General features: G+C 41.6%; 1 protein-coding gene across 1 annotated transcript; it reads left to right on the top strand.

The window, feature by feature from the left end:
- Nucleotides 1-13,984: 13,984 nt before the first annotated feature.
- On the top strand, nucleotides 13,985-25,571 carry Twf1 (twinfilin actin binding protein 1). Its single transcript, XM_006974324.4, has 9 exons — nucleotides 13,985-14,142; nucleotides 15,536-15,613; nucleotides 17,747-17,925; nucleotides 18,722-18,817; nucleotides 19,774-19,878; nucleotides 21,566-21,691; nucleotides 22,176-22,326; nucleotides 22,485-22,606; nucleotides 23,633-25,571. The coding sequence occupies exons 1-9, from the start codon at nucleotides 14,118-14,120 to the stop codon at nucleotides 23,801-23,803; spliced, it is 1,053 nt and encodes a 350-aa protein (XP_006974386.1). The 5' UTR covers nucleotides 13,985-14,117; the 3' UTR covers nucleotides 23,804-25,571.
- The last annotated feature ends 469 nt before the right edge of the window (nucleotides 25,572-26,040 follow it).

Genomic DNA, 26,040 nt, shown 5'->3' with positions numbered 1-26,040 from the left:
CTTTAGAACTGAAAATCAGAAAAGCCTACGGGAAACCACCGGGAGACAGGTGGAGACAGATGGGGCCCCCTTTGTTTTCTCCTTTGGACAAAGCCAGGGAGCAAAAAAAGCAAATTCAAGTTTGTTGCAGGTGTCTGGGACACTCCCTAGGAAGTGGATTATTAGATCACAAACCGGTTCGATAATTCCCCTCCCCCCCAGCCACCTAGTGACCTCATCGGCTACTGTAGCATACTGCTGCTGCTTCTCCACTTGTCTGTACCTTAAACTCCTGATTCACCACATTCCAGGCGTATGGAGCACATCGCAACAGAGATGTGTGGAAAGCGCATTACTTTTGATGGAGTGATGCCCTACTCAGAAATATTTCCAAATTGAGAGAACAGAGGGCAGGAAAGGAGGAAAGTTACAGAGAGAAATGGGAAATGGAGAGAGACCTCACCAAAGGCTTGTGATCCTTTAAAATGACACGGGGACAACCGTGACCCTGATTCAAGTAAAAGTACATCAAAATGTGAACCAAGACCCTGAAAGCATCTTTAAACATTAAGAGAACATACAGCATTTAAAACGAAAGTAAGCTCAGGGCGCTGGCAGTGGAGACAGAGATCACATGAAAGTGTTTAACCTTTTGTTTCATTTTCAGGAAGTGGAATGAAAAGCGTCCTCAGTACTTCCTTGTATGGACTGTCTATTCCCTCAGGCAATGTGATATTCACAGAGACGTTTAGGACTAGCCCCACACACATGGATAGAAGATAGAAGTACTGGCTGTTTGTGTGGCTTCACCTGCTGGTTTTCAAGTACAGATGGGGGGCGGGGGATGGGGGGTGGGGGTGGGGAATTTTTTTTTTTTCCAACAGCACAATGAAAGGTACGGTAAAGAGTCCACTAAGTACAACTTAGAAACCTTCTACCCTGTACTTGTAAACTGCCACTATATATAATTTTTTTTCAAGTAAGATAAGGAAAATAAAAATGAAAGTGAACATCAAGGTTCTCTCCACCCATGTTCCCTTTTAGAAATTAGCCACCTCATGCCAACTGAGAAGTGACTCTAAATTTGCTTGATAAAATTAATGTCTCTGAAGAAAAGGCTCTTACCCAGGAGGCGGTGGTGGCGCACACCTTTCATCCCAGCTCTCGAGAGGCAGAGACAGGGGGATCTCTGTGAGTTCGAGGCCAGCCTGGTCTACAGAGCGAGATCCAGGACAGGCACCAAAACTACACAGAGAAACCCTGTCTCGAAAAACAAACCCAAAACAAAACAAAAAAAGAAAAGAAAGAGCTCTTACACTTGCATCCATAGAGCCGACAGAAGCACATTTGTGACAATAAGGAACAAGAAAATACCTCAGTCTAATTCAGAACATAGAAGAGGCAGCATCTTTTCTGCCGGCATTGATGAGTGGATCCACGATACCACATGTCTCTCCCAATATACTCTGGGACAATTGTGTCTGTCCATTAACTTAACTTATGGTTTGAAACATAAAACATGATTTTTTTTAACTCAAAGAAATGATATCACTTGTGGGTTGACTCCAAAGCATTTAAATCATACCCACTGCTTTCAATAGTGGGAGACTCTCTTGGTACCTGACAATTTTATAAAATCCTAAGCCCAATCTAATCATTTAAGACTAAAGATTCAAATTTTGCTCCTGTCTAGTCAGGAGGATTCCAAGGAAATAAATGGATATGTGTATTCTTAATGTTACCCCTATCCTTATTTCCCATCTAAAGACATTCTGGCATTGTGTTTTAAAAGCATGACTCTTCCTAGGAGAAATCTGTTTCCTTGAATGACATTTTGTCCATTCAGGTACAGGCAAGGCCTTCAACAGAAACCCAGAAAGATTTCTTTCCCAGGGTAGATCACTAGGCACAGTTTGGATTCAGATTGCTTCCCCAGCTGTTCAAGACCATCTGCCTTTTGTTCACTTCCACCTCTGCCTGATATTTTAAGAACAGTATATTAGAAGCAATATTTATATTCTTCTGGGTGTGGGCCTTATTACTGCTTCTTAACCTGTTAAGAGTGCTGAGGACTCCAGAGCGGTCCTGGGAAGCTAGAAGGTCTGACTTTTGTGCACAGAGTCCGGTTTCCAAATTACTTCAATTTATTTTGAGCACTTAGTGGACTTGGGGTTAAATAAATTTTTAATCAAACCATTCTGCATAGATTCAACATATCAGATACCAGAGAAATCAATGCGGATATTACATCATAGTTTGGGTGCGAGATGGTTTTTCTTTCTTTTCTTTTTTGGAGGGTAGTTGGGGGGGGGGGTTGACAACCTAGTTTCTCTGTGTAGCCCTGGCTGTCCCGGAACTTGCTCTGTAGACCAGACTGGCCTCCAACTCACAGAGATCTGCCTGCCTCTGCTCCTGGGGGCTAGGATGAAAGCTGTGTACCACCACTGCCTGGCTCAGGGTGGTTTTTCAATAACTTAAAAAATGGTTCCAGGAGCGGTGGTGCACGCCTTTAAAAATCCCAGCACTCAGGAGGCAGAGCCAGGTGCATCTCTATGAGTTCGAGGCCAGCCTGGTATATAGAGCGAGATCCAGGACAGGCACCAAAACTACACGGAGAAACCCTGTCTCGAAAAACCAAAACCAAAAACAAAAAAGGTTACTGTTTACAGAGACTTGTCGCCCCACAAAGGTTTATATGTGTGGCTTGGTCACCAGCTGATGGCGCTGTTGAGAGGTGACTGGGTCATGAGGACATTAACTTCATTGATGTGTTAATTGGTTGATACAGAGCAAGTTCTTAGGAGATAGGAACTGGTTGAAGAGGTCTCTGGAGGCTGATTTCAAAGCACATATTGTCTTCCCGGCCCCTTCCTGTCTCACAATGTTTCCAAGCTGATGCAAAGTTACACCCGGCTGCCCAAGGCCTGACAGCCGTGGGTCAAATCGTCCAAGGGAAATCTGGACTAGGATGGCTGAGTCTGTTTGTTTGTTTAATGACATGCTAAACTCGGAGCTGATCAAAACCCGTGTTCCTTCAGCTACACTTTCATCCTGTCCACGAAGTAGTCGTGGACTAGAAGAGAATGAAGGGGCTGGCATTGAGTCTGGCAGAGCAGAACACCTCTACCAGCCCTTACCCCTCACAATCCAGGCAGTCTTGTGCCGGCTTCCTCCCCTGAGCCAAAGCTGGGAAGCCCCAGATGGCTGCTAAAACGCCACTTGAAGTGACAGGCACAGGCTTCCATCTCAGCCCTCTTAACTAATTCACAAAATTCGTCATTTTTAAACTTCCTTCCAAGGGAAACAACCTATCACGGTCGAAGTCCCATTCAACAGACCGAACACTGAAAACCCATCAGGACAGCCTTGGTCGGGGGGCTTCGTGATCAGCGTAGGATATGCAAGCAAACAGATGTTCCACTTCAGCATTCCGAAATTGGACACATTAAAATGTGCAGCTTTAACCATTTGAAACACACAACGTAAGTTCAGGAGGCAGAGAAAGTATTCCGGAACTTCATCCCCACTCTCTCTTGCTCTGCCTTTCCCTTCTGGCTCACAGTCGGCTCTCTGGCCTCTCTACCACGGTCTGCTGTGTTCAGAGGACACTGCTGAGGCTGACAGTATCGTTTTGCACGTGTGTGTGACACGGTGTTGAGTGCTTGGCCAGCAGCTTTTCTTCCCCCGGCGCAGCACATGTGGAAAGGCACTCCCTTGGTTTAACGACTATTGTAGCATTTTCACCACCACCCCACCCCACCCCACCCCACCACCACCCCCGTCTGTTTATGGCTCTGGGCTCTCCATCCTCTCTGCTACCTGACACCTTGACGCCTACCAAGTGACCTACTTTTCGCTTCAGGATTCTCGGTGGCTGTTCCCTGGCATTTTATAGCCAGGCGGTCTCATCTGAAGATGTCCCTCCTCTGCCTGCGGCTGCTTGCTCTGCCTCGGTTCCTCAGACACTGACACCAGGATACTCTGTCATCAGAACCCAAGTGATGCCTGTGAATTCAGACTTCTCCGAATCTCTAAATATCTTTGAACAACCTGTCACAAGACTTAAAATCCTTAATTGCTAAACCACTGACAATTCACATCCAAACTTAAGGGATTAAGAGTCCACATAAATTATACATGGAAAGAATAAACATAACATAGTAATAGGCACAATGTACCTGTAATATGATTATCTATAAAATCCCCCCCCTCAAACTTATGTAATAATTCATTTTTGTCCCCATTTTGCAAAGGAAGAAACTGAGGCTTCTAAAAGGGGTAAGTAATTTTTCCTAAAGTGTACCTCTTGCAAGTGACAGGGTGAGATTTGAACCCAGGAGTATATGAACCCAGAGCCAAGGTCACTACCCCGAACATTAATAATACATCCAAACAACCTTGATCAGGCCTTCACTTCCAGCACGGGGCTGGATGTGCAATCAAAGTTTGATGAACTGGCGAACAAGCGCCTGGCAGTGAATTCGCTTGCTGTATTGGCTTCCAGTGACCTGGTGTCCTAGTTTGGTTTTGGTTGCTGTGATAAAACACCAACCACTCGCATTTGGCTGGGGTATGCTTCATCTTATACGTCCAGGGAACAGTCCACCACTAGGGGAAGTCAGGCAGGAATTTCAGGCAGGAACCCGGGAAGGATGAGACCGGAAGCAGAGACCTTGGAAGGAGGGCGTTTATCTGGCGTGTTGTCTAAAGCACCCTCAGCTTGTTTCCTTGTACACCCCAGGACCACCTGCCCAACAATGACGCTGCCCACAGTTGGCCGGGCACTCCCATGTCAATCATTAACCAAACAAACAAACAAACAAAAATTCCCCATAGCAAGCCTACAGGCCAGTCTAATTCCTCACTTGAAGTTCCCTTTTCCCAGGTGACTCCGGTTTGTGGAAAGTTGGTGTGAGCTTATTTCTACTAATGGGAGGGTGGGCATGGTCCCCAAGCAGAGGATGCAGCACCAGCAGTCCTTGCTGGCACATAACCCAAAGAAGCCAAGAGAGCATCAAAATGCCAGCATAGTCAAGGCATGGGGGTGATGTGAACAGAATAAAATAAAATAACCCAGCCATGTTACCGTACCAAAAGTAAGGGGTTTAGTGATGTTGCCTGTTGCCGTGGTCTCTTCATCTCCTGTTTACCACCCACCATTCAGCACTACACAGCTAGGCAGCCTCAGAAACTGTACGACTGCCTTCTGAAGGCACACAAGCTGAAATCTTCAAAGTGCCATTTAACCTGCTTAGAGCTATGCGTTTCTCATGAACATCACCGTTACTCTGAGTGTTTTTGTGTCCCCGACCTGAGCTGTAGAACAGAATACGCTGCCCCGCGGAGAACACAAGAGTTCTTTACTCCCGTTCCTTTATCAGCATCCAAAATGTGTGTAACAGTGTGAATACACTGCCGGGAGGAATCCATGATGGGGGGGCTCTCCCCCTTGTATTCTACTTCACAATGGCACAGTGGAGAATACCAGGACATGGAAAGAAAGGGTTAGGGGAGGGGGAGGGAGGGAGAGAGAAAGGAAAAACAAGACCAAGATTAGAGAGTATCCTTCCCTGACAGGAGCCAGGGAAAGCGAGCTGCGCTGCGCTTCCTTAGGTATCAGCTCCTCAGTGAAAAGGCAGTGGGGGGGAGACATTAGCCATGAGCTAAAACCTTGAAGGGAGCTGCTCTGAGGATAGCAACGAACCCTGACAAGCAAAATGTTCCTCCATGGCCAAAGTAAGGATGTCTGAGAGAAGGGAGGACGTTCTGATGGGAGAGCAGGGTGAGCATGAAACCATTTAAAAGGCCTGAAGGAAACGACTCAGGACCAGGGGGTAGCCCCTTGGCCTCCAGGGCAGCTGGGGGAGACACCATGCTGACCTCTGCTTTGAGTCCTGGTATCTAACTCAATTGGCTAGCTAGAACAAGTCACAGTTCTCTAGATGAGGACTCGTCACACACCAGGAGGAAGATGAAGAACCTGGACAGACCTGTGAACCAGTCTGTGATCTGTGTGACTGACACCTTTCCCAGCAGAGTAATGGGCAACACCAAAGAGCTTCACGGGTTTTGTTTGTTTGTTTTTTGTTTTTGTTTGTTTGTTTTTGCTCTAGTAAATGTTTTTCACGAGCCTCTTTTCCAGGAAGTATTTTTGTTGTTGTTCCTGTTTTCAGTTTTGCTTTGTTTTCAGGAAGCATTTCATGTTAGCCTAGGCTGCCCTGGAACTCACTATGTAGGAAGGCCTTAAACTTGGGGCCTTCCCCTTGCTTCTAACTCCAGAGCGCTGGGCCTACAGCCTTATGCCTTCATACTCAGCTGATGGGAGACACACATCCCTTGTAGTAAACTGTGCCGTACCACAGAGGACACAGGGGAACAAAAGGCGGGACAAATGTGCCTCTGTGGGGTTTTGGTCTTGTCCCAGCCTAGCCTCCAATGACCCTGATTCTCCATGGACACTGGGTCATTCACAATGGACACGAAACAGCAGACAGACGCTGTCCCCAAGTGTTCTCTTTTAGGACCTGCCTCTGGGGACTGAGAACAGACACACCACTCTCATATCTGAGGTTGTGCTGTACAAAGGACAAGACCAGCGCCGTAAATTCTGAGAAAAGTGCTCATTTCTGCCTGCTTATTAGAAGTGAGTTTTTGTACAAGCTAGTCATTCGAAGGTCGAATTTAAAACCTCTTTAAGACAGTGAAGACTTTGATTTCTTTTTTTTTTTTTTTTTTTTTTTTTTTTTTTTTGGTTTTTCGAGACAGGGTTTCTCTGTGTAGCTTTGCGCCTTTCCTGGAGCTCACTTGGTAGCCCAGGCTGGCCTCGAACTCACAGAGATCCGCCTGGCTCTGCCTCCCGAGTGCTGGGATTAAAGGCGTGCGCCACCAACGCCCGGCTGACTTTGATTTCTTAATAACCTTGTGATGCATCAATATTTAAGAAAATGTTGAAATTCAGAAGAATATAGAGAGAGATCATAATATTTTCAGTTATCTTAGAGGTGAATCCCATTCAAGCTTAGAAATTCATTTTTAAAAGACATGTTAGTAAATGTGGGGGGTCCTGGTAAGAAGAGCAAGGAACTAAAAGGAGGGGATTGGGAGTGGATTTGGTGAAAATGCATAATGTGCATGTATGAAAATATCACAATGAAGCCCATTATTATGGATAATTAATACATGCTAATGAAACATTTAAACTAATAATAAATAAACTTAAAATAAGCCTCTAAAGAATAGAAGGGTGGTTATATTTTGTAGGACCTATGGTCTTTTCAAAACCAATGAGTGGTCTTACCTGTATTTATGCAAAGGAACATTCCCTGGTTCTGGCTGATTTGCTTCTCTGGCATGGTTATAGAAAATGTTTACCCTATCTTGTTCCTTGCAGAGAACATAGAATATCAACTAGCTTTAGTTTTCCCCTTTAAAACTAGCTGTGCCTCTTTGCTACCCAAATTTTCACAAACTGTAATCTAAAATTCAGAAGCCAACTGGATTACGTAACGTAGCTTCCCCCAGGAGTAGTCTACCTTGCATGTTCTCTCTTGATTAACTAAAGAGCTGTGAAATGAGCAATACTCGTATACAACCGTTTGGAGTAAAGCAAAATGCCTTACTGTATATTTGTCTCTGAGAACAGAGGCCAGGAACAATAATGGTTTACATGGAAGTTGTTTTCTGAAGGCTAAAATCAGTGTAGAGGTAGACATGCCACAGGCCAGGCCTGTTACGGAAGCCACAGTCGACAGTGACTCCGGTTTCTTTCCGTCAGGCATGTCTACTACCACACGGATTGTTTTTGCTGCTGTTCTTCTCTTTTCTCTTTTGAGACAGGCTCTCCTGTAGCCCGGAATGTCCTTAAACTTGCTGTGTAGTTAAGATGACCTGGGACCTCGGATCCTCTGGTCTTCGCCTCCCAAAGGTGGGATTACAGGCGTGAGTCACCTCCTTCCCTGGTCTATAGATTTCCAGGGATTCCAAACCCAGGGCTTCCTGCATGGCAAGCAAGCACTCCCGCAAAGGAGCTACGTCCGTGGCCCCTGGTTTTGTTGCTGTTTGGTTTTGTGAGGGAAAGATTCATGTAACCCAGACTGGCCTTCAACTCACTGTGTAACCAAGGATGACCTTGAACTCCTGATTCTGCGTATATTACCCAGGCACCACTATGCTGGACCACTGCTCTTATTAATAACATAAAATATTAACTGTTAAATCTTTCACTAGCAAACCCCCAAACAAAAGCCACCACACTGATCTAGCCCACTTCAAAAACAAATAAACACATCATAATGCTCTTGGAAAGCCCTGTTTATAAAAACTTGGGGGGCAAGGAAAACCTATTTTACATCCTGATAGGAACGCCCTGGTCCTCGGGCAGCTTAAAATGGATGTGAAACAATTTCAACCTCTCAGTCTTGCTGAATATTGCTGCCACCCCTCCCACTGTATCTGTCTTCTTTTTCTAAATTATTCTTTGAAGACACAACATAGTAAAAATGAACAAAGAAAACCCTGTTATACAAGCTTGGCTTTGTAGTTCTCCCAATACCATCTTCCAGACAGATTGCAAATTCTAGGCTCCAAATTCTTCACACATGGAAGTTCAGGAATCCATTACGGTCACAAAAATACTTAAAGGCCAAAATAAAAAAGAAAAGAAAAGAAAAGAAAAAGAAAAAGAAAAGAAGGGAAGCAAGGAAGGAAAAGAAAAAAGCTGTTCCTCATAGTGGACCAATTATTAGGGACCTCTCTTCCACACACTAAACATCAGAGGGGCATTGTTAATTAGCAACATTGTTAATTAAGAAAAGACAGAAGAACATTGTATGTTCAGAGTGGCTCTCAGATAGTCCACTAGCCATTTAAACCAAACCTGCCCAGCCCCCACAGGAATGTTAGAGACAATGAGAAGAGATTCAAGATGCTGTGGCTGAGGTTAGCCTCCCACCCACTGTATATAATACATCCAAATCCTTGTCACTCTGTGCTTTCTCCTACTTGGATTCTCATAAGCACATTTATCATCATCAACAGCTCTTTTGAAGCAAATGCCTCCTGTTTCTTTCCTTAGGAGGGTGCCTACTGTTTATTAGGGTTTCACTGGAGAGAGTAACAAAGAGGTATCATTTGCTTGAAGTGGTAATCTTCAACCCAGTCTTTGTTCTGTTTTCTCAGTGAGTGTTTCAAAGACTGCAGAGCCTTTGGCAAGAATGTATCCTGTTTCTCTCTGAAAGTTTACTGTTGCTTGATGTCTATTGTAGACTGTGGGGAGTTGTAATTACACGCAAATGATAGAGGCTATTTAATGCTTGATCTTCATTTTTAATGGCCTAATGAGTTAATTTTTATTATTTAATACTTTATGAGAATGAGTATGTGATATAAGACACAGTGATAATGTGGTTTTATTAAGGAATCGACCTTGATAACAGCTCTTGATGTTTAGAAATTCATTCTCTTTTGTTTGTTTCATTTATTTATTTTCTTGTTCGTTCAACAAGGTCTCAGGTCTCCCCAGCTGGCCTGGAGCTCACTGTGGAGCTGAGCAGAGCTTGAACTTTGGAATTCAGTCTCCACCTTCTAAGAGCTGGGATTACAGATACTAGCAACCAAGCCCAGTGCTGAGGGTTTAACCCAAGACCTCTGCATGCTAGGCAAACACTCTGCAAGCTGAACTACATCCGTATCCCCTTTTCTTTCTTTTTTTTTTTTTTAAATATGCTATGTGATAATATATTGTACTGGCCCCAATGCTAACTAGCATCTATGAAACCCCACACCCTGGAGCACCTAACACATCCCAACACCTCCTGTCTCACTTGGTTTCCATGAGATCCCCCAAGACATCAATATTGGCGTGTGGCAGGAACAAAGAGGAAGCTCAAAGAGATTAAATAATTTTGTCCAAGGCCGTACCATGCCTATGTGGCTTTTAAACCACATTTTAACCCCATTAGTGGGTTGTTGCTCACAAAGCCTAAAGCCAATAATGCAACCTTTTTTCCGTATAATTTTTTCACACGTTAAAGAAGGAAGGATTCCGCCTTTAATCCCAGCACTCGGGAGGCAGAGCCAGGTGGATCTCTGTGAGTTCGAGGCCAGCCTGGGCTACCAAGTGAGTTCCAGGAAAGGCGCAAAGCTACACAGAGAAACCCTGTCTCGAAAAACCAAAAAAAAAAAAAAAAAAAAAAAAAAAAAAAAAAAAAAAAAAAAAAAAAAAAGAAGGAAGGATTCTCTTTTATCAAGTTGCTCATCATAGAAACAATGAGTGTGTGTTGCTCACACTGATACCGTACACAAAATGTTCTTTCCTATTGTGTAAGAAAATTACAGTGGTCTACTTTTGTTAGGTGTCCAGAAAAGAGATCAAGGTCAACAGTCCTACTCCACCAATTAATCAACAGCCAAATATGACCCACATATATGTTCTTTTGCTTTTTCACACTTTTGAAGTTGAAATGGAGTTTTGTTATTGTTGTTTTAAAAGAAAGTTTAATTTCTGACATTTGGAAATCAGACCTGCTATCCTGGGCCCAGAGTCCCATTGGGGCATCAGAGAGTTAGAACTGGATAATAGGTACTTCTTTTAAATCGACCATTCCTCTGCTTGCATTAGGGTTTGTGACTTTAAATGTTTAGTTCTAAGTATAGCTATACCTGATCCTAAGTTTGTTTTTCAAGTTTGAGGTTCCTTTCCTCTCTGTTTTCATTGGAGACACTGGGGCCTGGGTAAAACTTGACCAAGGCAGATTTGACATCTTAAACAAGTAAAGTCAATTGTACGCTTTCACCTTGGAATTTGAAACTCGGGCTTTAAGAAGCAGTTTAATCCTGTTTGCAACAAAACAATTGTTACTGGAGATTCAGGGGTCCCCTTTTGCAGGCTCTTAGTCTAAAAGATAAAAGTCTTTCAAAATAGACTTAGAAGGAAGCTCCAGGACCGTCTTATTAGAGTCTGAGAGAAAAACATCGGGATAGGCAGGCTGCAAATTTCAACCACTGCCAAGACAGACAAGAAGGGAGAAAGCCATAGTTTTGAGTCCCAGTTATGTCCACAAGGAGCTTCAGGAGAGTGGAGATGTGTGTGGGAACCTACCGATGGGTAATTGTTCATCATTCATCTGTCCCACAGATACTGAAAGAAAAGAAAAAAGCCAGAAATGTTTCTGCCTTTGAGCCTGGCCTAAATGTAAAGTAGGGGATGGGAAAGTGGCCAGTTGTGGGTAACAACAACCATAGTGTTATCTTTTTTGTAGGAGAGAAGGCACTCATTACGTTTTTTATGGTTTCCTGCTCCAACTTGCACACAATGATTGTAATACAGGCTTTCAAGCAGTGGGTCCTCCTTCCCAAGCCTAGCCAGACCTCAAGTTAGACAAAGTAAAGCCAGATACTTCTGCCACCTTGATCCCTTTGATGGTGACTGCTGCCTGCCATGTGCCTAGGATCTTATAAAATTTAAAGACCTCAGAGGGTGACCCTTCAAAATCGGCTGTTTCCTCTAAGACAACACTCTGAGGAAGGGGAGGGGGTCCTTTAATTGCCATTTATCAGTCCTCATTCCCACCACAATCCTGCTGGAGATAAGTCTCATCTGGACATGTTTCTACAGGTTATAAGAAGGACAAATGTTCTCGATCCAGCATGATGTCACTGGACTCAACAGTGAGCCTCCAAATAATTTGGTAAATGTACTTATTAATGTTACTATGTCTTATGATGTTAAAAACACATATAAAGTAATAGGCCACCACCTAGTCAGAGAAGCAAGTGTTCAAAAGATGTAAAAATAAAGACACTTTTAGTAAAGTGGAAGTTTTATGTTAAGATTTTGTTTTAATTAAAATGAATTGATTCTTTTTTTCTAGAATGGGAAAGATAAATAGAAAGCTAAAAAGCCTAAGAGGCTCGAGAAAGAGAGATATAACAATTGCCCCTCCTCAGGATTAAAAATATCTTAGGAGACCTCTTGTTGTGGAGGATGCCTTTAATCTCAGTACAGAGACAGAGGCAGGTGGATCTCTGTGAATCTGAGGTGAGCCTGGTCTACAGAGTGAGTTACAGGACAGCTAGAACTACATTGAGAAACCCTGTCTCAATAAAATAGTAATGATGATAACAACAATAACATATGAGGAGGCAGAGGTATCAGAACTCTGTTGAGACCTAAGGCCCTTGCAGACTTTACATAATAATATGTTTGCAGAGAGTAAAAACAAGGGCTTCCTGGGGGATGACAGGAAGGGTCCAAACTTAATTTGACTTTCTTCTCAAACTAAACACACAATGGTCCTTTCTAAGCATGGATGTGGGAAAGATAATTTTTTTAATCTCATCAGTATTTTTTAACAGTGTCAGCTTCTGTAATCAACAGGACATGAATCAGCTAAAAACCTGCAAGTAAACAATTTTCCCTTTGTGCAACAGTACAGTTAAAACTGGTAAAGCAGGATGAACCATTATGCCAGGAAGTACTTGTTGGAATGAAACACGTCCCAAAGAAATCCCCAAAACTCAGATTGTATGTGGCTAATCTGTGAGTATGAGGATCTGGTAAAGAGTTTAAATTACAAGTCCCAGAATATAACAGTCTTGTTTTCTGTGGTCTTGCTGGCCTATTTAGTGGCTTATTGAAAATGCATTATATTCAAAGAGGGATTCTGTTGATGTTATTATATTGTTTGCCTGAAGAGCATTTAATCATATTGTAATTTTGTGTATTTATTAGTTCAAAGCTCTAAAATCAAGACCTACCTTTCTACTTAAGAACAGTAAAAAACAAAAACAAAAAAAAACCATAAAATAAACAATAGAATTAATTTTCATGGGGGAAATGATGCTAATAAAAGTCTGAAGTGAGAAAGAATTTTAACTACTCTATTCCAGGTAACGAGGAATACACATTTGATTTGAGACAATAAAGGGCCAACCTAAAGCAAAGCTCTATTAATGACTTTCAGTGGTAGAGCTGACCACAGAGGTCAGCTCAGTGGTTCCGTGGCTGTATCCTCAGTTCTTTGGGGACCCGGAGAAAGGACAAAGAATCTCTTAAAGTGCTGTGAATTGAAATTCCCAGGAAGAAAAGCACCCCATACCTGCTAAAGACTCAAAAAGTTTTCCTGCCTGACGAGAACTACCTGATTGTGTAGGACTGCGTTGTAGGTCCCTCCCAAACCAAATTATGTTGGACCATCCTATTCACTGCCCACTCCTGTGTCTTACTTAACATCCATCTTTAGAACCATTTTTTGGCATGTACAGACCACTTAGCTTCTACCACTTAAAGGTTACGAATGTCATCAGGTGACATCTGAACCAGTAGCAGAGACTTCTCCACTTTGGTATAACCCCATGTCCCCACCAAATATATATTTTAAAGATGCCATGATTTGTGATTTTCTTTTGTTCTGCTACTACAAAAAAAAAAAAATCCATAAAAGTGTTATCAGGTTGGAACATAATACTGAGGGGTGGAGGGTGGGGTGAAATGAATTTGTGCCCCTCCACCCATTACCACATATTTGGTTTCAGAAGAAACTATTTTTTCTTCTCCTAGAGGTGAGAACCACGATTTTGTGTGAGTGATCAATTGAAGAGTGAAGAGCTTAAAAGTCAAATAACAGGGTAAATGGTGGAGGACTCTACAGTCTCATATTTTAAAATGGTCCCAGGTGTGGTCTTGAACCCCATCTTGCTTATGGTATGCAAATGCTTAGCTGTTTTCTCTGTCGCCTTCAAGCGGCCTTTCCTTTACAACAAAGAGCATGTCTTTTACGCAGAAAACGTATGTTTGGGGAAATGGTCATTTCCCCTCTAAGAATTTTTGGCGGGGTCGCTGTGCAGACACGTGTAGGCACCCAACACGTCTCCATAGGGTGGGGAGAGGGGGTGGGGCCAGCGACGGGAAAGGCGTGGCCAAAGCCCGGCGGGGCGGAATTTGCGAGAGTAGCCAGTGAAAGGACGGGGGGCGGGGATAGGGGCGGGGCCTACGTCCCGCAGGCGAAGGCGGCGGGCGCTGGGGGCGGGGCGGAGAGTCGCGGGCAGATGACGCGCAGGCGGAGCCGCTACTTCCTGGATCCGCCGGCCGGTGCCGCTGCCGCACCCTGCGCCGGAGCCGGGAACCTGCGGCCGCCGCCATGTCCCACCAGACCGGCATCCAAGGTAACGGCGCCACGGGGGCAGGGGCTCCCGGGAGGCGGCGGGCCCGAGCGCTGGAGGCGCCGGCGGCGTTAGAGCCGCTCTGGGTGCGACGGCCCGGATCGTGTCCCTCGGCGGCCCTACCCGGCCGCCGCCACGTTCACAGGAGGCAGTGCCTGCAGGAGAGCTCAGTGGGGTACGGGGGCCGACCCGCCGCCTCCTGACCCCGGCTCCCCGAGCAGGAAGACCCCAGGCCGGCCAAGCCGAGCGCCTCTCCTCGGTACCCCTCCCCGCAAGGAGATTGTGCCAGCACTCAGATCATTTGAAAAACAAACAAATCCCGCAGCTCTAGGCTGCCTCCCAAACTCCCCGGATTTTTATCTCAGAACCGGAGCGTGCTTTCCTCCCGGAGAAATCCTGAGGAGGAAGTGTTTTTCCATCTTTGGATGTTCCCCCGGGCAGCATGGAAAACCTGGTCTCTGTGGCTGCACCTGATCACCCCGTGGAGATACTTGTGTATCTTAACCCTCCATTATTTCCTGGTTTGAAAATAGGCAGCTTGAAAGTACTCACCTCCTTAGAATCAAATAATATATCCTGGAGTTATTTAACGAGTTCTGACATAAACTAGAACACTTCCTGTAATAGTCAACAGAGTGTTTCTCCCAGGTGACCAGTTAATAACTTGTTTTGTGTTTAAGGGGTTTTGACACCTCCTCTTTTCTTTCATACACACCCAGGCAAAAAAATAGTCCCATTTCTAAAAACATTTGTCTTTCCGTGTTAATTTTGGCATTTAAATGCGTCAAAATTAATGATTAAGTTTGATGTTTGAGCCTTTTATAGCAAGACTTAAATAGTACTCTTGCTGGAAACCAACCCAAGAATGAAAATGGAAGCTGTAATGAGTACACAAGGCATTGGTTATTAAATGTTTATTTGCTCAGTGACAACGATAGCTTTTTGAGAGATACAAGAAAGATATCAACAGTGTAAGATCTAGTGCCTTTTACAAGCTTTTTCTTTAATCAGAATACGAGACTTGATCCTGTTGTTTTTGATGGACAGATACAGGAAATGAAGACGCTATCACAAACTTAAAATTGGACTATAGAAGCAACTTGCAACGTTTTCAGACATGAAGTAATTCGTCCGTTACTGAGTTTGACTAAAAGTATTCACCTCAGTGTTACTTCTGCTATGGAATTCTGTAGCTAAAATGTTGAGTTTATGTACTTTTAAAATTGAGTATTTATTTTTTTAATAATAGTCAATGCCCATGTTTTGTGCTTCTGTTTTATAATAACAATAAGAAAGTGCTATATTCTCTACATTTTTCTTTATGCTTTGTGTAAAGAGCAAAATAAAGTACTTCTAGGCTAAAAATGGATTTATCTTTCTTTATTCTTTTCCCCAGCAAGTGAAGATGTTAAAGAGATCTTTGCCAGAGCCAGAGACGGGAAGTACAGACTTCTGAAAATATCTATTGAAAATGGTTAGTTAACATTTTAAGATACTGTGTGTCCTTTGAGTATTCGATGTTACAGTTTCAGGTTTCCAAGTGTTATTAGTAATTTGAACTATTAATCAGCATGAAACAAGGTCAACTTTTGCCTTTCAGCTTTATTTTCCTTTTAAATTTTGTAGCTGTGGGGGAAACCCCAGATAGTTTCTGGTATGATAGCTTCATCTTTTGTGTATCTTTCTCCACTAGAATCCCGTCTAATGTTAGTGCTTCCTCTTCTAGAATGGAAATCAGTAACCAGGCTACTATTTAAAACAAACAAAACTAAGTATTTGTGAGTTAATTCAGTAGAGTGTGTTTTGAAGTAGAAACATTTCAATGCTTTTGTTTTTTGTCTGATTGGACCCTAGAACAGAGAGAGGAATATTACCATTTCTTGTTTGGAAACATTCTAAGAACATGGCAAATTATAAATGGACTCCTTAACAGTAACTGTGTGATTGGGAAAACTGGCTGAGTGACCACATCAGAACTAGATGAATTTGAAGTCACCCGTAAAAACTTCATGTCAAAATGAATGTGCGGAAAGCATCCCCTTGGCCTCCTCAGATACCCTAGAACCTTTTGTTTTCAAAAAATAACTTGTTTTTTCATGAACTGGAAATAAATCAACTTTGTTTTTTTTCATTTTTCTGCTTATTAAAATGCAAAAATAGCTTAGAAAATCTTACAATATTTAATAGGAACAAATGTCTACTTCAAAATAGCTAAAATTGTGAATGTTCTTACCTCCTAAGTGACTAGTTAGTAAACAAAATAGGAAGATAAAATGTATCTAATAAACACTTCTTCAGAAGGAAAATTTCTATTCCTAAATATTTTCCAGGTTTTTTTTTTTTTAGTCTTGAGAAAAATGTTAAATTAGGAAATTTCAGAGAATAAAAAAATAAATACCTACCTCTTCAATCAAGGACTTAGTTTTTTATAGTTTGCTCAGAACCAAATTTAACTTTTTAAATGTTACTGTTTTTCTGATGTAAAATGTCTTTTGACTGCTAGACTTCTCTTTTTTCCCCCCAGGGCAGCTACACTTTGAAAGTTTTTTACATATGATCAGTTCCCTTTCCCTAAATGCCTACATAGACATAATTCTGTTTTGAGTTTTTAAGTTCACATAAACTGCATATTGTTTTATTCTTGTTCTTCATTTCTGGGTTTTTTTTTTTTTGTATGTGTGATTTGTTTTGATCGTCTATGAACTCTTTTAAAACACGAATCGAGTTTTTTCACTTGCCTGTACTACCTGTTTGCACATTCTCTGAGGGAAGATGGCGGCTGTCACTGGCTCGCCTTGTTGCTGTGTGGTGGTGTAGTAGACCCTGTCCATGTGCCCTGTTGCTGTGTGGTGATATAGAAGACCCTGTCCATGTGCCCTGTTGCTGTGTGGTGATGTAGTAGACCCTGTCCATGTGCCCTGTTGCTGTGTGGTGATGTAGTAGACCCTGTCCATGTGCCCTGTTGCTGTGTGGTGGTGTAGTAGACCCTGTCCATGTGCCCTGTTGCTGTGTGGTGGTGTAGTAGACCCTGTCCATGTGCCCTGTTGCTGTGTGGTGGTGTAGTAGACCCTGTCTGTGTGCACAAGTGATTCTCTGGAAGACTCCCTTCAGAATCTTACTGAATTCTGCAAGATAGCACTTGAAAAATGACAACTCCCAGTTCTCGTTTATGCTCTTAGGCAACATGTTAAATCAGCAGTGTTGCTGTGAAGTAGGAGCTAACGCTTGTTTCATAATTCTTTACAATTATCAATTTCAAGAATTACAGTTTTGAGTAAATGAAGTTTTATATATATATAATTTACATAAAATTTTCAGCATAAACATTTTAACAAATATCTAATTGCCCTTTATTTGAACATTTAACTCAGCTGTTACCATTTTTGTTTGTTCCTTATTTATATAAAATATTTTAACCATGCTTTTTCTAAGACCTTTATATTATTCCTTCTCAGTAATGCCTCAGATCATAATTATTTTGTATAGCTCCACCTTTTCAATTTTTATGGAAAAGCAGTAATTGAGAAATAACTCGTTTTTCTTGTCTTCATCCTATCCTTACTTGATAGTGCAAACCATTTATCTGTTTGAAATTTTCATTTCCTAGAGCAGCTTGTGATCGGGTCATGTAGTCAGCCTTCTGATTCCTGGGAACGGGATTACGATTCCTTTGTGTTGCCACTGCTGGAGGACAAGCAACCGTGCTATGTATTATTCAGGTTAGACTCTCAGAATGCCCAGGGATATGAATGGATATTCATTGCATGGTCTCCAGATCATTCTCATGTGAGTAATTTTTTGTAGTTTTTTTTTGTTTTGTTTTGGTTTGGTTTTTTTTGTTTTTTTAACATTAAATGCTGGGAAGAATTTTTTTTTCTAAAATATTTTCAGGCTAAAAGAAGGGTAAGAAGGAGCAATCATTTCCCATAGGGGCATAATCCTGTCACAAAACAACCAAGGAGAGTTGATAGTAGACTAAATAAAGTAAAAGATGGAATTAGGTTTTAGATACTGCCCAAGATTTTAAAGACTCTCAGATTTCTTAGAAAAAGCTATTTTTTTTTAATGCTATCTAGATATTCTCAAATGATTACCCAGTTTTAATTCTGGAAGAAATAGCGGATTTCACCATTTAGAATTATGAGATTGTTTCTGTTAATTGATATTTATGAAAGCTACTAAAGCTGTTTAATAATAAAACGTGTGTCTTTTCATCCCACTGTTCCTCATCTGCTGGCATTTGCCATTAGGAATGCATGAATATTTGATTCTTAATTAGTAATGTCTGCTTTAGCTCTGAGTAAAATAACCACTGTAAAGGTTATTTTATATTGATTTCTCTCCTAATATTTTGAAATAGTATTTTTAGTAATTTTTTAGGATAAAGTTAGGGGTTTATTTTCTACTTTAAAAACGTGTCCTACATGATTTAAAATCTACCTTAATGGTCACTAATGGCTATAGTTGTTAGTGTCAGTGAGTATCAGCCATATTTATTTAAGTACTTGAAGGTTTTATTATATCATTGCTTTCTTTTATAATGGTAATACTGTTAACATGTAAAACTTTCACAATTGTATAGGTTCGTCAAAAAATGTTGTATGCAGCCACAAGAGCAACCCTGAAAAAAGAATTTGGAGGTGGCCATATTAAAGATGAAGTATTTGGAACAGTAAAGGTGCAGAACTTATGTTTGTGTGCTTTTTATATGTTTCAAAAGACAGAAAAAAAAAACAGAACAGGAAACAAAACCTGTGAAGCCAGGCATTGTGGCAAAAACCATTAATCCTAGTACTTGGGAGGCAGAACCCTTTGAGTTGGATACCAACCTGGTCTATGTAATGAGTCCAGGACAGCCAGGGCTACATTTTGAGACCCTGTCTCAAGCATAAGAAGAGTAATGTTATTTCTCATGATATGCAAGTTCATGATGATGAATTCACTTGTATCTATTGATATTGAGAATAAACACTATTGAAGTATCATTATCCTCTAAGATGTATGGTAAATTGATGCATTTATGACTATATTCACAAATTAAGGTGTTTGGAATAGACTTTGAACAGCTGGTTTATGCTTCTGTTTCAGAAAATGATATGCTTTCGCCAATAGAGGAGGCATGTGTCTCTCCCCGCCCCCGCCTCCGCCCCCACTTTAACAATGAGCTGGGCTGGCTTCTCAGCTTGCTTGCTCTCAGCCATCAAACCATCCTAGCTCCCTCAGTTTCAGCCTTCCAAGAGCAAAATGCTGATAAGCACATCTCTTTGAAGTACTTTTTTCTTATATGAGTGCTTCTGTAAATACTATATAAGTGATTTTAATAAAGAAATTGGTAGCTGTAGGCCAGTTTTCTGCAGCTGGTAAATTACAGATGTCTCGTAGGTTTCAGGCTTGATCAGTTCATTATTTGGCTGATCAAACTCAGACAAAAGATTTAATGATTATAAACTTGAGGAAAAGGAGACAGTTGTTAAAAGTTTTGAAACTTTCAAAATAGAGGATTAAAGTAATAAGAGTAAAATTACAGCTGCTTTTTATCACTCTAATTTTTTCAATTAATAATTTTCTTTTTCCTAATGTAGCCTCACTTGGGTTGTATTTCTGGAAAATACTTACCCATTGCTTTGCTTACAGGAAGATGTGTCGTTACATGGATATAAAAAGTATTTGCTCTCCCAGGCTTCCCCCGCCCCACTGACTGCAGCAGAGGAAGAGTTACGACAGATTAAAATTAATGAGGTAAGTTACACTTTTAATGCTTCCAAGGTTTCAAGTGCGTTGAATGAATCGACGCGGAGGTTAACTGGAAATCAGATGGGTTGGTTAGGTTTATTCTGTTTGGTTTAGAAAAAGATCTGTGTGCTTAATGTATTTTCAGAAAAAAAAAAAATTAGTAAAACATTCATATTAAACTAATTGCAGTTCATAAAGGGCTGTCCCCAAAAGGTACATGTTAAAACAAATTTTCTACTAGAAGCTCTGTGCTATGAGTACTTTGTTTTGTTTTTTTCGAGACAGGGTTTCTCTGTGTTATTTTGGTGCCTGTCCTGGATCTCTCTCTGTAGACCAGGCTGGCCTCGGACTCAAAGTGATCCTCCTGGCTCTGCCTCACGAGTGCTGGGATTAAAGGTGTGCCCACCACCGCCCTCCTGCTATGAGTACTTTTAAAGAGAAAAGTGTGTTACCCATTGTTTGCAGAGAGTTTTGTATCTAATACAACTGCATAAAGAAAATTCTTTAAAAATACATTACTTTAGAGAATAGTGTTTGCTAAAGAAAATACAATGAAAATGCTTGAGAATGCGTAAGGTCTCTAAATGGGCTTTAACTTCTGTGAACGTGGAGACATACATGGATGATGGAGTATTTGTTAAGCATATTGAAGCCAGTAAACTTGGAGCCATAATTTTAATATTTGTCTGCAGCCATCTTAGTTACTGAAACTTTATACAGAGAAGAACAGGTGTCCCAAACCACTGTTCACTGTTCTTCATACCAGGCTGGACTAGTCTGGAAATGGCTAGTACCTTTGATAGGAAGTTGATGGCAAGGAGCTAGCATATATTTTAAACTGAAGTTATTTGAGTAGGGCTTTGTATGTGACTGTTTTTTGTTTTGTACAAGTTTGATAGTTTGTTTTATTCCTTGCAATCAGAACCCAGAGGATCATATTGGGGTATGCACTTGCATATGTTCTGTCATGTTTTCATCCTCCAGTATCATGCTGTAGACTCCATTCATCTTTTTCTTCAGTCAAGTTTGTATTTGACTTTCTGTTGCGATCTTGCAAATGAGACCCTATACTAGCTGTCATTTATGAAGTAGAACAGTTGTAAACATGTGCATTGAAGAGCTTTTTTCAAGTATCCTCCTGCCAGCCACATACACACTGTTAGTAAAGAAAGTCCTACATCTGGAAGGTGTGCAGTTGTAGCTTAGTGAGTGTGTCTGTCTGGATCCTGTGTCATCATTTCAGTTCAGTGCATGGCGTTTGTGTCGTATTTTATGTCCAGTAGAGCAAAGTTCTGTGTGTACTGTGCACACTTTACTATTCACAACTTCTAGCAAGAACAGTCTGCACTTCAGGAGGTAACCTGATGGCCCTTTGGGAGAGTTACTGTACTTACTTGAACCTGTGCCAAGCTGAGCTAAGGAAACCTCCAAAGCCATACCCCTGCTCAGTCCAGGCTCCCTCCAGTAGTTCATACCCGTGTGTCATGCGCTCTGCATGCCCACAGTATGCTAGCAGGACTGTAAATCAGTGTGAGGATGATTTGCCTTCTAAGTTTCAAATGTTTTAAGAATTTGAATTGTAGATTGGGGAAGGGTAAGTGAGACTTATTTTTTTAAGTGGAGTTTTCTGCTTTTTGCCCTCAGACCCTGCTCAGCACTAAAGCTTTACCTGCCAATTATATCTGTGTCTCAGGTACAGACTGACGTGGGCGTGGACACAAAGCATCAGACACTACAAGGAGTGGCGTTCCCTATTTCTCGAGACGCTTTCCAGGCTTTGGAGAAATTGAGCAACAAGCAGCTCAACTACGTGCAGTTGGTAAGAGGCATGCGCTAGCCACGAAGCGGCCGCCCTCCTTGGTAGCTGTGGTACGAAGTCACCATCCTCCTCAGTAGCTTTGGCCTGTGTGGTTCCTTTTTTTAAATTAGCTTATGTATTTTATGTGCATTGGTGTTTCTGCCTACATGTATGTGTGAGGGTGTCAGATTCCCCAGAACTGGAGTTACAGACAGTTGTAAGCTGCCATGTGGGTGCTGGGAATTGAACCTGGGTCCTCTGGATGAGCAGCCAGTGCTCTTAACCGCTGAGCCATCTCTCCAGCCCTAACTTTATGTCTTTTCCTTCTTGGCTTTTTATTAATTTTTTTTTCTTTTGAGGCAGGGTCTCACTGTTTTGTTTTTTTTAAATCACCAAGTACTGGAAATGTATGAAAAAGTCAGATAATCCACAACTGTGCATCATCCTTGTCTTTTAAGTTAACTTCTGTTTTACCTGTTTAATAAATGTTGTTTCTTTTTGGTAGGAAATAGATATAAAAAATGAAACAATAATTTTGGCCAACACAACAAATACAGAACTTAAAGATTTGCCAAAGAGGATTCCCAAGGATTCGGCACGTTACCATTTCTTTCTGTATAAGCATTCTCATGAAGGGGACTACTTAGAGTCCATAGGTACGTGACACATTGTCCTCACCATGGGACCTTCAGTTTGCTTAGTATGTTTCAGCACCACGTTCTTAGGTGTTTCCTGCTGGGGGCTTAGTTGAAATTTTAGGCGGCTCATAGATTTGCTTTAGTTGATATTTCTAATTGTTATTTTTACCTTACAGTTTTTATTTATTCGATGCCTGGATACACGTGCAGCATAAGAGAGCGGATGCTGTATTCTAGCTGCAAGAGCCCTCTGCTAGAAATTGTAGAAAGACAATTACAGATGAATGTGATCAGAAAGGTAGACTTTACTATTTAAGAATGTTAAAGTTTTGCTAGATTCTTTCTGTCATTTCCATGTAGTACAATGGGGTGCATTTCCGGGCGCTGTAGTTTAGAAATAAAATATTTCATTTTATTGTTTTCACCCTAAATCCTTAGAACCTGCTGAGTGCCTGGGGGTGATCTGCCATGATCCCCATCTTTGTAGATCTGTACTATCTAGTATGGTGGTAGCTGCAGGTCATTTTTGTCTATTTCAGTGTACACTTGAGTAAAATGTAAAATTCAGTTTCTTAATCTAACACTGATAATTGCAAATGCTCATTGGCCATTTGTAGCATTAGGAGTACAACATAGACAGAGCATTTCTGTCAGTTTACAAAGTGGGGTGCCGCTACCAGATCTCCATATATGTTCTTAATTACAGGTGGGGCATAGGGAAAGACTTACAAACTGCTGGTGTTGGGGTGCTGAGCCTCGAGCAACTCTAGATTCTGTGGGTCACTCGCTGTGCTAGGACCTTTCAGAAAGGGTCAGCTTATACTGCAGAAGATCGGACAGTAATACCTTAGGCTTTGCCAGGTCCCATGGGTCTCCTGCACGGTTTTGTTGTTTTTCTTGAAGTGTGACGTGTGCTTAATTGGTTTGGAGATTTGGTCTGTAGGCCATCATTGGCCCACACCTGTTCAGTAGAGCGATTCCAAGTGTCCCAAGAATGAAGGAGCCAGTGCAGTGTTTGAGTATAGAAAGCAGAGCAGCTGGAGGACGTGGCACTCACTTCTGCTTGTAAATGTGACTTGAAGTGGGTCAGTGAGAGGCGGCAGACTGGAGGGGGACTGACTGCCTGTGTCTAAATGACTGCTGTAGCGTCTCCCTCAGAAGGGCGGAAGGGGAACTTTACAGGCCATCTTTGCGTTCTCTCGTGTGGAAGGCGTGCAGTACACTCGTGTGGGCGTCCAGACCTGGGAGCCGGCTTCTGCTTGTGGTTGGTTTTGGATGTTCACTGTCTTACATGGTTTCTCACTGTTGATTTCCTCCTTTGCAGATCGAGATAGACAATGGGGATGAGCTGACTGCAGATTTCCTCTATGACGAAGTACACCCCAAGCAGCATGCGCATAAGCAGAGTTTTGCGAAACCAAAAGGTCCTGCAGGAAAGAGAGGGATTCGAAGACTGATTAGAGGTCCAGCGGAAGCAGAAGCCACTACTGATTAAAATTATTTGATTAAATGTTGCAATATAGTTTTGTAAAATTCCAGCTTTTAGTACGAGGAGAACTGAAATCATTCCATGTTGATATAGGTGGGAGGAAAATTGTACTTTTTGAAAAATAGCACTTTTCACTTCTATGTATTTTTTAAATTAATGCTATAGAAGACTCATGATTTCTATTTTTTAGTTAAAGCTAGACAAGATTTCAACATAGTGATGTTTGGTTTTGTCACACTGTTTTCATCGCGTGTTGATTCCACACTTCCACATAACCTTCAATATTTTACATAGGTGAGCCAGTTCCAGAGGCTCGAGGACTTGCTTTTTCGTACTCTGTAGTGAGGTCTGAGTTCCCCTGATGCTCACTTCTTGATGAGTATGATCGGGAGTCTGGGACAGGTGGAAGCTGCTTGCTCTTGAGAGCTGGGCTCAGACTGGGACTGTCTGCAGGGACCGTCTGCAGCAGTACGTCACTTTGACCTTTTCTTTTTATAGCATTACAATTTCAGAAAACCAGCTCATTCTGAAGCTTTGAAGGTACCAGATTTAAAGGTTTCTGATGGTCCTGGAAGACTACACAGTCTTGTAAGGTCTTCGAAGAGCAGAGCTTTCCAAATGTCTGTTTCCAAAATGACTCCTTCATCGTAAGTACTGTGAAGCCAGATCAGAGTTCAAGTATCATGCAAAAGGAAACAAAACTAAAGTGAAACCCGTTAGAAGTTTTAAATCTTAAAGCAAATTGTCTTATCACTTGGGAGCAAGTATTCAGATCTAAAATAATCAATTCCTATTGCTTAGCAGGTTAACACAGATAATATTTAGCTTAAGAATCTTGTTTCAGTTAATAACTTTTCTCAAAACATGTGTTTCCTGAAGCTTTGTATTTTCGGTTACAACCTAGAAATTTTGAGCCTCGGAGTTCTTTGATACTTGAAATAGAGGGAGTTAGAACACTTCATATTTAATCTGCTAAACCTGCTGCAGAGCCATAACTTAGAGGAGTTTTGAAATGGGCTATGGTATTCAGGATTTGGAAGTCGTTGACCTGAACTTCATGCTGCATAAGATAAATGTCAGTAATGCACATTTCATGGTATGAACTATGAAGCACCCATTGCAAAGCCTTATTACCGAAGGCAATACACACGCCTTTCAAAAATTCAGTTGTATTCACATAAACCATGTGAGAGGAGTTATGGGCTGATGGAATTTTTTAAGGATAGATTTGGGTATTTGTGTGTTGTTTGTTTACAAATACTTAGACTTCACTATTTAAATATGCAGAACAGTTGGCAGTAATGTTGCACTGGTTTACTAGAGGTAAACGTGTAGTTTTACGTGTACACACGTAGTCACACCCGCGCACAGATTGCTGTGGTGAGAGTCCTAGAGACACGTTGCAGACCACCGCCAAAAGCTTCCAGTTTTAAGCAGAGGGAATACTCTTGGTCATGAAGATCCGGAACCAGTGGTGACTGTTGGAAAGTATCCCTGTGCAGTTATGCTCTGAATTCTATGACACTACATCAAAGTAAATGCACATTCCAGAACATAGATGTGATCTTGTAACCTTACTAATGATTAAACCAACGTTTGCGAGAATCAGTTACGCATTTGTTTTAGGGTATAACTCATTGTTTACAGTATGTTTTAGGTGACAATAGATGTGAATAACATTCCCAATAAATTTATATAGCAGTGAAAAAAATCACATGTCTTCTGTGGACATTTTATAAGTGCATTTTATATCAATAAAATTTTTTCTCTTTGAGTTGTCTATGTTGGTTTTATAATACATTTTAAATGTTTGGATAATTTTGCAAAATCTGATACCTGGTGATTTTGCATGATGTTTTCATTAGCCTACTTAAATTGAAGGAGATTTTTAAGTAGGTGGAAACCTAGGCAAGAACAGTGCTTAATGTAGATTAAAATTGCCCCACAGGAATGTAGCAGTAGTTCCCTCCATAATAAAAGCACCACATAGAGCACTGAGTGGGTAGTGCATACCTAAACTTCCAACATGTTCCAGAGCTGCATGAGCTGCATAGACCTGGTCTCAACCCCAACCTCGACTCCCGGGGAAATAAGTGTCCAATCTGCGTGGTACAGTTTATAAAGAACTGCTTATTTCCCAATTCTAGAGGCTGGGAAGTTCAAGACCAAGGGGCCAGCAGTGCTCTTCATGTGAAAATGGCTGGTATATTCTTAGTCTGCATTTCAGTACGGAATCCTTTTTC

The sequence above is a fragment of the Peromyscus maniculatus genome, chromosome 20, assembly GCF_049852395.1.
Source record: "Peromyscus maniculatus bairdii isolate BWxNUB_F1_BW_parent chromosome 20, HU_Pman_BW_mat_3.1, whole genome shotgun sequence".
In the NCBI taxonomy this organism is placed as follows: domain Eukaryota; kingdom Metazoa; phylum Chordata; class Mammalia; order Rodentia; family Cricetidae; genus Peromyscus; species Peromyscus maniculatus.
This window is presented reverse-complemented; position numbering and strand designations above follow the sequence as displayed.

Excerpts from the sequence above, each read along its gene's own strand:
- Twf1 (XM_006974324.4), top strand. The coding sequence starts at position 14,118 with ATGTCCCACCAGACCGGCATCCAAG. Across the intron at positions 17,926-18,721 it reads GGTCTCCAGATCATTCTCAT|GTTCGTCAAAAAATGTTGTA; the intron begins GTGAGTAATTTT and ends ACAATTGTATAG. Across the intron at positions 18,818-19,773 it reads AAGTATTTGGAACAGTAAAG|GAAGATGTGTCGTTACATGG; the intron begins GTGCAGAACTTA and ends CTTTGCTTACAG.